Below are 14,171 nucleotides of genomic sequence, written 5' to 3'. Positions count from 1 at the left end.
AGCTGCCCTCCTTCTGCCCAGCAGTAGCCCCATCTCCCCAACAGCCCCTCTCTCCCAACCATCTTCTCAGCAATAGAAGATCCCTGTCCCCCACAACCCCTGCCCAGCAGGAGTCTCCACTCTCTTTACCTCCCAACTTCCTGCCCAGCATTAGTCCCTTTAATGCTCTCCCCTTCACCCTCTGCCCAGCAACCCTCTCCCTTTTTTCCCTTTCTTTCTCTCTCCTATGCTCTTTAGATTTCAATACCATGGAGCTTGCTGCAACAGCAGCAGCACAAGCTGCAGAAACTTAAAATAAAATTAGCACAGGTGCTGAGAGCCATCATGCACCCACAGACCCTGACACCGCCCTCACATTTCTCTTACTCATTTATTCGTTTTAATATCCAGTTTTCTAGGTCATTTGGTCTTCAGCCTTGTGCCCCCTCACCAGTTAATTTTCAGGCCCATAGGTGCCCGCCCTGAAATGCTGATAAACTCAACAATCATTATGTCCCCATTAAAGCCCTTCCAAGAACAATCATATAAAATCATATAACTGGACATTGTGGAGGTAGCTATTGAGCTGCTGTGTGGTTCTGCTAGTTAGCCAGATTAAATTATCCAACTAACTTAGCCTGTATCTTAAGCAGTGTGGCCGTATCGCTGAATTTACCCAGCTATCCTAAAGTTAGCTGGCTAAGTTTTTCAGGCTAATGTTAGAACAGCAATATGGCCCGAACACACTTAGTCGGAAAAGTTATCTGGTTAACTCTGAATACCCGAGTTAGCCAGATAACTTATCCAGCTAAGTTGATTCCTTCCCTGAACTCCCTTGTTTCATCCGCCACTTAGTTGGTTAATCATTTAGCTGGATAACTAGTAATCTGACTAGGTGTTGACGGTTCAGCAGGGCGGGATATTCAGCCTCCACCATGTACCCGGTATGTCCTAACATATCCGATTAAGTGACCCTGAATATTATTCCTTCACATGTTTAAAATATTAAACTTTTTTTTTGTTTGTGTATACATACAGTATATATACACACATAATTTCTGAAACAGTTGTATTGTATCACAAAAACTATGTCTGATGAATGTATATTCTGTTATTTTTGGAGACAGACAAAAAAATAAAGTCAAGAAATAACTAAATTTATCAATTAAAAGGAATTCATACTACAATGGTTGAAGGGAATCTCTGAAATGGCTGGCTGGGCTGAACTAGAATTTTTTCCCCTTACCAATCACTATAGAAAATACATTCAAATTATGTTGTCACTTCAGTAATAGTAACACCAAGTCCTTCCATTATCAGGCACTTTGTGAAGTAGCACAAAACCTTGCCAAAAGTCACTAAGAACCTATATAGTAAATCAGCTATACAAAAATAGCATGAACTCCCAGAACTCAAACTTCAACAATCTTGTATGAAAAGATAACACTAAGGAATAGCCTAATGGTTTCAGCAGCAGGCTGAGAACCAGGGAAGCCAGGATTCAGATCCTTCTGATGTTAATTGTGACCTTGGGAACGTTATTACCTCAGCTACAAACTTAAAGGGCTCATTTACTAATGGTTTTCTCCCATTTTGTGTCTATGGGACAAATGCTTAGTAAATAGGGTCCTTAGATTGGAAGCCCTCTAGAAACAGGGAAATATCTATTGTACCTGAATATAATTCACCATAAGCTACCAATTTAAAGGCTTAAACAAAATAAAAAAATGTATTCCACCTGGCCCTAAAACACAAATACACCTTCCAGTGGGTAAACAGATCAAGCTGCACACTAACAGAATACTTCAATTCCATCACACATACAGAACACAAAACCTTACCAAATACAGTATAAAAGATTACAAATTAGAAATAGAAATATGCAAACAATTCCCTGTTCTGCTATCCACTCCAGCTTCAAAACTCCCTGCACCTCTCACCATTCCTGTTCCCTGCAGAAAGGAGAGGAGTGGGGAACAAGTGAAGAGGAGAGGCTGGATTAGAGAGCAGACAGCAATTCTTTGCTTTACACTGTGCTCTGTCTGTTCCAGGCTCACTTCCCCCCCAACTTGTTCCATGCATGCTGCCTAGGAGGAAAGGAACCGAGCAGAAAGCAAAGGGCTGCTGTCAGCTGCCTGAGATTCAGGGCACTAGCCAATAGATTCACTGAGGAAGAGCCTTGTGTCCTAATGCCCACAGGTTAAAGCAACCCTGTTGAAGACACCCCCTTGGGGCTTGACACCTGGAGTGGCTGCCCACCTCACCGCAACCCCCCCCCCCCCAACTCTCCTTTCATGAAGGCACTGGATAAGGTCAAATCTAGAAGCTACCTGTAAGTATTTCATATCTGCTTTATTATTAATAGGAAGCATTGAATTTGGGTTTTTCCACAGCATGTTCACAGTATCCTGTAAGAAGGTGAATGAGTTCTGCCACAAACTTCATTGTTGCATCTAGGTAGTTCAGAATGCCAAAAAGAGAAACACTGGGCTTTTCTAAAACCTGTAATTGAAAAGCTAGCATTAACCATCTTCTGCACATAACCACGAGACAAAATGTCTTCCAGTAGGGAACAATCTTTTGCAAGGTACACAGAAGGTTCCAAGGAAAATCCACGGGAGGGCTCCTCTTCAGAAGTATTATCCACAAGCTGTCAATGTTGGAACTCATGGATTCCTCAGATTCTATCATCTCAAACTAGATAGATCTGCAATGAGACAAACCTAATAACCTCTGGAATCCAGAACAGATACAATGCATATTGGAAGTACCTCGTTTGAAAAGTTGTCGTAGTCAGGAAACCCGAAACAGAGCTTTTTGAAAAATTGTTCCTGCATTGTGGATTGTGCTTATCCCTGAACTTAGACTTCAAGATGATTATTGATTGTTCAGGAAACAACTTAAGTCAGATATTTTTAAACAAGTTTATTTTAATTGATTAACTAGCCCTGTGTAAACTTATAAAACAAGGGCTAATAGACAAATTGTATTGATTTTTTTTAAATATCTTGAATTAATTTTGTTATTTTAGTGTTTCTATTTATGTTGTTTATGTATATGTTATGTTATTTTATGAATGTTAATAGGTAATCTACACTGCTCAATTTTATTAGATATATCAGAAAATAAGTCTAATAAATAAACAGTGAGCCCTGCCTGGGAATGAGTTAATGTTATCATCAGAACTTACACCTCAGTGACCAAAATGGCACTCAATGTGGAGATCTACACTAGAGCATTTCTAGCACTCATGGAAAGACCAAAGGTGTAACACTCACAGGCTTCAGTATGCCCAACACAAACAACTCGGCAGACAAGTGGTAGGTTGCATGCCACAATGGTTAATCCAACTCCAAGCAAGATGTCTCAAGTGATAGATCCAGAGTGTGCCCCTATAGATTACTGGAAGTCCATGAAGGTCAAGCAGAGAACTCCTTGAAAGGGGTGATGTTGATGGACTAGGGAAAATTAGCTTTAATGGGAAGTTCGGCAGTTCTCCAGTTAGGGTTCCTTCAGAGCTTGAGACGATGATATCCAAGTCTTCAGAGCCATGCACTGACAGAGAGCACCAAGATATAGCAAATGTTGCTTACCTGATGTAACAGGTGTTCTCACAGGACAGCAGGATGTTAGTCCTCACAAATGGGTGACATCGAGGATGAAGCCCACCACGGAAAAACTTCTGTCAAAGTTTAACAGAACTTTGACTGGCCCCTACTGGGAATGCCCAGCAAGGCACTGACCCTGCAGCCAGCAGGAGTCTCCCTTCAGTCTGATTTTCAAAGCTACAGGCAGTGCCTAAAAAGTAAAAAGAAAACGAACCCAACACCGCGGGGTGGCGGGCGGGTTTCGTGAGGACTAACATCCTGCTGTCCTGTGAGAACACCTGTTACATCAGGTAAGCAACATTTGCTTTCTCACAGGACAAGCAGGATGGTTGTCCTCACAAATGGGTGAGTACCGAGCTGAGGATGTCCTGACTTGCACCAAATGCACCCAACGGTGTGCAAGAGGCACAACAACTGGGGTGGAATTTGGGAAAGGGCATCCACACCCTACCGGGCAGGTGGAAGGGTGTTGGTACATCAGGTTGGAAAAAGGTTACGCAAGACAGATTGACCGAAGATGGAGTCCTGTCTTCCAGCTTTGTCCAAACAATAATGGGCTGCAAATGTATGGAGGGAACTCCAGGTTGCAGCTTTGCAGATGTCCGGAAGCGGCACCGATCGAAGGTGTGCCACTGACGTCGCCATGGCCCTCACAGAGTGTGCTTTACCACGGTCTTGAAAAGGGATGCCAGCTTGCTCATAGCAGAAAGCAATGCAGTCCACCAACCAGGAGGAAAGAGCCTGCTTACCCACAGGTTGTCCTAACTTGTTAGGATGGAAAGAGACGAATAATTGAGTGCTCTTCCTGTGAGAAACTGTATGGTCTAGGTAAAAAGCTAGAGCCCGTTTACAGTCTAGGGTATGCAGGGTCTGTTCTCCAGAGTTGGAGTGGGGCCTGGGAAAAAAGATAGGTAGTATGATGGATTGATTAATATGAAACTCCGAAACTACCTTAGGTAAAAATTTAGGGTGAGTTCGAAGTACCGCCCGGTCCTGCAGGAGCTTAGTGTAAGGCGGATAGGTAACTAGGGCCTGTAATTCACTAACCCTGCGAGCTGAAGTAACAGCCAAAAGGAATAACACTTTCCAAGTGAGATATTTCAAGTCACAGGAGTGCAGAGGTTCGAAAGGTGGTTTCATTAGACGACCAAGAACCAGGTTAAGGTCCCAGGATGGGGCCGGAGGACGCAAGGGTGGCTTCAGATGGAGCAAGCCCTTAAGAAAGCGTGTTACCAGGGGTTGTACTGAAATAGGACTACCCCCAATACCTTTATGGAAGGCGGCTACCGCACTGACATGCATTCTTATAGAAGAGGTTTTAAGACCTGATTCAGAGAGATGCCATAAATAGTCCAAGAATTTCGAGATTGGACAGGAAAGGGGATCAAGGGACTGAGAAGTGCACCATGATGTGTACCTTTTCCATTTGTATGAGTAAGATCTTCTTGTGGAAGGCTTTCGTGAAGCTATTAGGACACGAGAAACGGAATCTGAAAGGTTAAATGGTTGAAGGACTAACCTTTCAACATCCATGCCGTCAGGGATAAGGCTTGGAGGTTGGGATGGAGGAGGCATCCGTCGTTTTGAGTGAGCAGATGCGGGTCCATTCCCAGAGGAATGTGCCTGCGGATGGAGAGATCCTGGAGTATTGGAAACCATACTTGGCGTGGCCAGTAAGGTGCTATCAGGATCATGGTTCCTCCGTCCTGGCGTAGCTTCACGAGAGTCTTTGACACAAGAGGAAGTGGAGGGAATGCATAGAGCAGACCGGTTGTCCACTTGAGGGAGAACGCATCCCTCGGCCGAGAGTGCTGGCTCCGAATGAGAGAGCAGTAATTGTCCACTTTGTTGTTCTGAGGGGGCGCAAAGAGGTCTATGCGGGGAAAACCCCACTTTCGAAACAGAGAGGTCGCTACGAGAGGGTTGAGTGACCACTCGTGTGGTTGGAAGACACGGCTCAGCTGGTCTGCCAATACATTGTCTACTCCCGGCAGGTAAGTGGCCCTGAGGTACATAGAGTGGGAGAGGGCTTCCGCCCAAATCTGCGCAGCTTCCTGACACAGAAGGAAGGATCCAGTGCCTCCCTGCTTGTTTATGTACCACATGGCCACTTGGTTGTCCGTCTGGATTAAGATTATCTGATGGAATAGATGATCTTTGAAAGTTCGGAGCGCATAGCGGATTGCTCGAAGTTCCAGGAAATTTATCTGGTGTTCGGCTTCCTCTTTTGACCATAACCCTTGGGTTTGGAAGTCGTCCACATGTGCTCCCCAACCGATGTGAGAAGCGTCGGTGGTTAGGATTACTTGCGGATCCAGTGGGAGAAAAGGTAAGCCCTGAAGGAGGTTGACCTGAGTCGTCCACCAGGTTAAAGACAGGCGCATCGCTTGTGTAACAGTGACTATGGAGGACAGAGGCTGAAAAGCTTGAATCCATTGGTGTCGTAGAGTCCATTGTGTTACACTCATGGCTAGTCGGGTCATGGGAGTGACTTGGACCGAGGATGCCATGTGACCTAGGAGAATGAGGAATTGGCGAGCCGTGGCAGTGTTTTGAGACTGGAGCTGGCGAGCTAGGGATATTAGGGTGTGAACCCTCTGATGAGGAAGGTAAGCCTTTGCCTGTAAGGTGTCCAAGTCTGCCCCAATGAAGGATAAGGTTTGAGATGGGACTAAGCAAGATTTCTCGTAATTGACAAGAAACCCTAAGGAAAGGAGTGTTTGAATTGTCAATTTTAGGGAGGATTGGGCAATCTGTTGGGTGGAGGCCCTGATTAGCCAATCGTCCAGGTAGGGGTAGACGTGGACACCTTCCTTCCGTAGGAATGCTGCTACCACTACGAGACATTTGGTAAAGACTCGTGGAGCAGATGCCAGACCGAAAGGCAATACCCGGTATTGATAATGGTCGCGGCCTACCAGAAATCGCAGATACTTGCGATGGGATCGTGCAATCGCAATGTGAGTATAAGCGTCCTTGAGGTCGAGAGAACACAGCCAATCCCCCCTTTGTAGCAGAGGGAGCAGCGCGCCAAGGGTTACCATTTTGAACTTCTCTTTTTGAAGGTATTTGTTGAGGGCTCGAAGGTCCAAAATGGGACGTAGTCCCCCTGATTTCTTTGGTATTAGGAAGTATCTGGAATAGAATCCCTTCCCTCGTTGAGAGGGAGGGACGGGTTCTATAGCATTTGATTGCAGAAGAGATACTTCTTGTTGTAATTGAGCCAAATGGGTGGTTAGACTCCACGCTTGAAGAGGCGGGGAGTCTGTCGGAAGAGTTATGAAGTTGAGGTGGTAACCCTGTGCGATAATTGCTAGCACCCACTGATCTGAGGTGATCTGCAACCAAGCTTGTAAAAAATGGTACAGTCGACCTCCTACAGGGATGTCTGGAAGAGGGGCTTGGCATGTGCTCCCTACAGGGGAGTCAAAGGCCAGCCGCAGGCCCAGGAGGAGGGGCTACAGTAGGCCTTTGTTTCCTAGGCTGACGTGGCTGAGGTCTGGTAGAGGATCGAGCTGGACGAGGCCTGGCCGATGGAGGATAGTAGCGACGTGGCCGAAAGAACGACTTTTTAGAGTCCTTCTTAAGTGGTTGTTTGGAGGAAACCTCAGACGGAACAGAGGAAAGTTGTTTCAACGTCTCGTGGTGATCTTTTAATTCAGCGACAATTTGCTGAATTTGTTCTCCAAACAAATTGTCCCCTAAGCAGGGTAAATCCGCTAAACGATCCTGGACCTCTGGGCGAAGGTTGGATGACTTTAACCAGGCCCAACGTCTGGCCGAGATGGCAGTAGCTGAAACTTTTGTGGAAGCATCGAAGATATCGTAAGCCGTTCTGATCTCGTGCTTCCCCGCCTCAAACCCTTTATTAAGAAGGGCTTGAAGCTGTGGCTGGTACTGGTCCGGTAATGTGTCAGCGTAATCTTGCATCTGTTTAAGGATGGCTCTGTTATATTGAGTCATGTAAAGTTGATATGAAGCTATTCGAGAAATCAACATAGCTCCATGATACACTTTCCGTCCCACACTATCCAGGAATTTATTGTCCTTGACAGGTGGAGTGGAAGAGTGTGGCTTTAGACGCTTGGCCTTTCTTTGAGCGGACTCAACCACAACAGAGCGATGATCCAGTTGAGGCTTTTGAAAGCCTGGTGCTGACTGGACGAGGTATGTGGAGTCAGCTTTCTTGTTAACTGGTGACACAGATGAAGGAGACTCCCAGTTTTTCTTTAAGAGATCCAGAAACACCTGGTGAATGGGGATGGAAGCGATGATTTTTGGAGCATCCAAAAATTGGAGCAGTTCCATCATCTGGTGTCTGTCATCGGTCTCAGATTGCAGCTGAAAAGGTACAATTTCTGACATCTCCTTTACAAAATTAATAAAGGAGAGATCCTCTGGAGGAGATCTTTTTCTACTCTCCGTAGGAGAAGGTGGTGATGGTAAATCTGTGTCAGAAGATGTATCATCACCCCAGGTATCGTAGGGATCACTTGGGGGTTGAAGCCCTGACGGACCTGGTTGAGGATCCGAAGGCATCGAAGGAAACCTTGAAGGAACCGGTGCTGCAAGCGGTACTGGGAATGGCATAGAGGGCTTCGGTGCTGCCGATGGAATCGGTGCCAGTCTTGGAATCGATGGAACCGAAGGATAAATCGGTGGAGATATACGAGAAGGCACCGATGGGACCACCCCGGAAGGGGGAATCAGGAACGGTGTTTCTCCTGCCGATGAGAATCCTGTCGGAGACGGTGGCGCTGTCGATGCTACTGGAATCATCGATGGAAGGGCATGGACAAGTGCCTCCATGCGGTGTAGTAGCGGTGCTAGCGCTTCCACCAGAGGCTCGGTGGACGGTTCCCTCCTCGGTGCCGGAGTCGGTGCCGGAGACGGTGCCGGTGGAGGTTGGAACCTTAGCATCGCTTTCTCGATGGCCTCCTGGACCAGCCGGTCCACTTCTGCCCGGAGACCAGGGGTAACAATACCCGGCTCGACGGGAGAGGGAGGCTGAGGCAGAGCCGGAGGGACCACCGTAACCGGTGGGATCACGGCTCCCACACCCCGAGAGAGTGAGGGTTTCCTCGATGCCTGCGAACGAGACGTGGACGGTGCCAAGTCTGATCGAGGCCTCTTAGTCGGTGGCTCGGCTTGTTCAGAGGTCGATGACTGTGGATCCTCGACAGGCCGAGACTTGTGCCGTCGATGGCGATCCTTGTCCTTTCGGTCTCCTCGCCCATCCGGGGAGGGGACAGGAGTCGACGGCCGAGAAGTCATCGATGGTGGACGGTCACCGGAGGGTTGACAATGGTGGTGCAACTTCGACGGTGCCGGTTCCGATGACGTCGCTGCTATCGATGGCGTTGGGGTGGGTGCATGGAAGAGGAGCCCCATCTTCTCCATCCTGGCTTTGCGACCCTTAGGTGTCATTAAGGCACATTTGGTGCAAGTCAGGACATCATGCTCACTACCCAAACACAAAACACAAACCCTATGGGGGTCTGTGATTGACATAGTCCGGGTACAGTCCGGACAACGACGGAACCCCGTCGCCATGGCCTAGGGCCAAATTTAGCCGCGGGATCGGTAAGTGCCAACAGGCCTCGAGGGCCAAAATCGACGGCAGTCGATGAAAAACGGCAAAAAACTTACCGGAGACCGCGAAGGTGACAAAAATTTGTCGAAGGGAGACCCCTGAGGGGCAAATTTTTCTTCGGAAAGAAAAACCGAATTCCTGTCAGGAACGTGGTAAGAAGAGCTCCTTTCACCGCGTGGCAACTGCTGCGCGGAAAAAAGAAGACTGAAGGGAGACCCCTGCTGGCTGCAGGGTCAGTGCCTTGCTGGGCATGCCCAGTAGGGGCCAGTCAAAGTTCTGTTAAACTTTGACAGAAGTTTTTCCGTGGTGGGCTCCATCCTCGATGTCACCCATTTGTGAGGACAACCATCCTGCTTGTCCTGTGAGAATAATACATTTGCTTGAGGCTCAACACAAGCTGCTTCAAATTGCAGATTTAGTCTATTTAAGCCCAAATGAGTGACTTGAGATGGTAGTAAGAGGGAACTGACCCTCCTCAGAGGCCAATCCTTGGGATTACTTCAGTAAGGCCTAGATACTAGCATGACTGTGGGCAATACCCTGAATATTTTTACTAAACCTGAAAGCAAATTTTATGCTAAGCTTATACATGCTGGTCAGGTATGCTTGACATCTCTCTTGCTGGCACAAACGGCTCATGGTAATATCACACAAAGGAAGACTCAGAAGAAGTGGCAAAAAGACTAAAATAGTGGTGGTGGTCTGACGGGACATCCCCAAAAAGAAAAACAACAGCAGCAGACAAATATACCACATCCTGGATAAACAAGAGGTAGAAGAAAAGCACAGGAATTTGATTAATATGACAGATGTCCAAAGAGGTGCATATATTTCAGTTAACAAAATGAACACTCCAACACCATCTAGCTATATATGAAATCCTTAAAAATCCTAGAGCTATGAAAAAGTTTCTTCCAAACAAATGTAGCCTATCACAAAATCCATTAAAGTAAATGGTAATATTTAACAGTAAATGTTTATATAGTAATGAGGTATTAAAAAAGGACTCAGATATTTAAAAAAAAAAAAACCCAGAAAAATAAGAATTTAGGATCAAAGAACAGATACAGAAAGACAACTCAAAAGTCACATTTTTACAATGTGAATTATCAGTAACGCTGATAGGCTAAAAAGAGAAGGTCTGAATCTGATACATACAAGTAAAACAAAAATATTTTCACAAAAATAGAGCCTGATGTTCAGTTTAAGAATCCCAAAAGTCATACTGGAGAGTTAGGACAGTCTTACCTTTACACAGTAGGAAGAAAAGGACTGGGAGGAAAGGGAAGGGATAGCAGAAAAGATTGATTCAATTTGCAAATATATCAATCTATCTATATATACTGAGAGAAAAAGATGTGGACAGACAAATAATTTGTTGCTATTTCTTTAGGCCCTGTGAATAAAAGATTACACCATTAGTTTTCCAGTGCAAATATTTTCTACAAAAAGTTTGAACAAAAAAATAATACACTATGGTATCAACACATAGCCACTCATATGGTTAATTTCATTTACTGCAAGTCTGCTGTATGCAATGAAGTTTAACTGGTGAATTACCTATACAAAGCCAATAAAATTCACATATAAGTGTTTACAAAAATGAAATGGAACAAATACTCATTAAAATGATATAAATACTATGCTGAATAAACTAAAAGTAGTTAATTGGGAAAGCAACAGAAGCAATGATTCAGTAATATTGAAAAGATGTACACAGTCCTACCCTTCCATTTACACTCATGTATATTTATATACAAATATGTATGTGTTTATAAACATAGCAACATAACCATATGTACCTCACATTTTTATACTTACTTCGGCTATCTCTGAAATCTATTTTTATATTAGCAAATACTATATAGTAGCAATTAACATATGGAAAGCCATTGTACTCATTATCAAGAATAAAAAGAATACCATTCAACTAGGTTTGGATAATCTCAAATCTCAAAATATACAACAAAGTGTACTTACTCTTTGTGCTGCTTCTGTTGCAGCAGCTGCCATTGCAGCAGCTTTGGCTTTCTCTGCTTCATCATAAGTTGGAAGAGAGGTAGCTATGCTGTATGGAGGTGGCACTGGGTAGAATTCACTATGCGTTTCAGTTCCTGTTAAGGGATGGGGAAAAAAGATTAATACAGATTCTTAATCTCTTAGACTGGTTCATAAATCTGCCAAGACAGTAGGATTTTCAGCATATCCACAATGAATATGCAGAAGATAAATCTGCATATAGCCTCCACAACATGCAAATTTATCTCATGCATTTTCACTGCAGATGTCTGTGGTGTGTTATATTTGTATATCACCTTCCTTAGACAGTCAAAGGTTCACAAAGCATGGAAATAATACAACAAATAGTAAAACATTATAAAACAACACACCAAAAATACAACTATCTTGATAATCCAACTGGTGGGTCCCCCAGGACAGGTTTGGAAACCACCATCTTAAACAAATGCAAATAGTACCCAGTCTTTTGAGATATTAGCTTTAAACAATTATTTGCATACTGACACCAAGCAACACTCTGCTATACAAGATCATTCATTTGATTATAAGTACATATACAGGGCAATAATGAAAGCAATTCCTTCTGTAAGTTAAGCATTGTTTTACCTGTGGAAATTGGCTGAGCATTTTCCAACCTCGACATGGCTAAACTACCTGCGTATGTTAGCAACACAGGTACCCTTTTGATCTTTAGAGGCATTCCCAGGGTGTGGTTAGGTTGGGGTAAGCACATATTTTTGCATTAAAAAAAAGTGCCTGCAAATCTGTGCGGATGCTTTTCATAGGGAAATAAAATCTACCTGCAGGATTTGCCTAGTCTATGGGTGGTTTAATAATCTACCCCAGAAAGCAGTGAAAGTGTCCGTTCATTTGATACACCTCACGGTCACATGGTCACTTGTTTACATCTGACCATCATTGCTTGGGAAGTCCTGCATTTGCACAGAAAAGACTAGGAATAAGTAAGACTAGGAATACCTATGCATTTACACAGAATGCATTTACACAGAAAAGACTAGGAATAGTAAGACTAGGAATACCGAATCGTTATTAGCCACCCTATCAGACACTATTATCTTTAATCTAGAAAAAGGCCAACCTTGCCTCCTCGCTCTCCTCGATCTCTCATCAGCGTTTGACACAGTAAACCACCAGTGCCTCCTGCAACGACTAACGGACATAGGCATTACAGGAACAGCATTCAACTGGTTCAAATCATTTTTGGAAAACAGATCATACAAGGTCAAGATAAATAACAAAGAGTCTCACGCCATCGAATCCAAAAGGGGAGTACCGCAAGGATCATCCCTCTCCCCAACTCTTTTCAATATATATTTTCTCCCGCTCTGTCAATTACTCACCAACCTCAAGCTAACTCACTTTCTATATGCGGATGACATACAAATCCTCATCCCTATAGAAGACTCACTACACAAAGCTATGTCACACTGGAATAATTGTCTGTCAGCTATCAACAATCTTCTCACCAGCCTCAACCTAGTCCTAAACACAAACAAAACTGAAATTCTCATTATAGCACCGGAAAACTATGTCCCACCCACACCTCTTAATGCTAGCCAAAGCCAAGATACCTTTTCGCAACAAATAAAAGACCTGGGAGTCATCCTAGACAGTGGATTCAGCCTCAACAAATTCGTTAACAACACTACAAAAGAATGTTTCTTTAAACTACAAACCTTAAAGAAACTAAAACCACTCCTCCTATACAGAGACTTCCACATGGTACTACAGGCCATCATACTCCCAAAACTGGACTACTGCAACTCCCTCCTTCTAGGCTACCAGCATGCACCACAAAACCACTTCAGATGGTCCTTAATGCCTCAGCAAGAATCCTCTCAAATGCCAAAAAAAAGAGATCATATTACCCCAATCCTTCTTCATCTCCACTGGCTCCCGATTAAATTCAGGATCCAATTCAAATCCTTAATGATGATACATAAAGCTTTGCACAACATCGCACCGCTCAAGTTAACATTCCAAATTCAACTACACACATCTATGAAACCGACCAGAAGCGCTTATCAAAACAGACTAATCACCCAACCGGCTAAATCCTCGCTGAGGAAACGCGCTCTATCCACAGCGGGCCCTTCACTCTGGAACTCGCTTCCTCCAGACCTTCGCCTTGAACCATGCCACGCTACATTCAAAAAGAAACTTAAGACTTGGTTATTCAAACAAGCATTCCCGTAGAACTAAGAGCAGGAAGAAAGTCAGTCACATATTTTCCGATTACCCCAGCATATTTCACATAACCTTGTTATTTAACCATGTTATTTTCTCATTAACCCTCATGTTATTTTACTGCTATTGTATTTTATTTATTGTCATTTTTTATTGCCATTTTTCATTGATATTTATTGTTTATTTATTAATTATTTATTAATTGTTATTGCATTTATTTTCATTTATTAATTGTTATTTATTAATTGTTAGCATTGTTATATATATATATTTTTTCTGTTTCTTGGATTAACTATGTTCATTGTAAACCGCTAACTTGAAGCGATAGTTACTGTTCATTGTAAACCGGGGTGATATGTATATTATACAGGAACCTCCGGTATATAAATCCTTAGATAAATAAATAAAATAAAGGCTTCTAATCTTTTCCAGAAACCTGTGGAATTTCATTACACTTGGCACCACATGGAGTAACAAGACCCACTTGTGTAACATGGTAAAAACTGGTCTACAGAGAAATGAAACATAACCAGAGACAATACTGAACATCATCAGAAATCTATAATAGTTTATTTCTCATCAGTCCTTTGCAATCCTTAACTTTATGTATTACTTAAGCAATACATTTAACTTGCCATTTATTGGGTTTCTGGCTTAGGAGTGAAGCAAGGGGATACCCCAGAACACATTGGGGGCCAGGAGTGATATAGAGGAGATATTAATTGGATGACAACGCATTATTTTAAATGTGTAAACAGGAACAA

At 43.7% G+C, this 14,171-nt stretch overlaps 1 protein-coding gene across 1 annotated transcript in view; it reads right to left on the bottom strand.

Annotated features, from left to right (window-relative positions):
* NDFIP2 (Nedd4 family interacting protein 2) overlaps nt 1–14,171 on the bottom strand; it is a 254,226-nt gene that overhangs the window by 139,027 nt on the left and 101,028 nt on the right. The window contains exon 3 of the mRNA XM_029603057.1: nt 11,161–11,294. Coding sequence (XP_029458917.1) covers nt 11,161–11,294 — 134 coding nt within the window. The remainder of the gene's footprint in view (nt 1–11,160; nt 11,295–14,171) is intronic.

The sequence above is a fragment of the Rhinatrema bivittatum genome, chromosome 5 (assembly GCF_901001135.1).
Source record: "Rhinatrema bivittatum chromosome 5, aRhiBiv1.1, whole genome shotgun sequence".
Classification (NCBI taxonomy): Eukaryota; Metazoa; Chordata; class Amphibia; order Gymnophiona; family Rhinatrematidae; genus Rhinatrema; species Rhinatrema bivittatum.
Note: the sequence above shows the minus strand (reverse complement) of the source record. Positions and strands in the feature narration are given on the sequence as shown.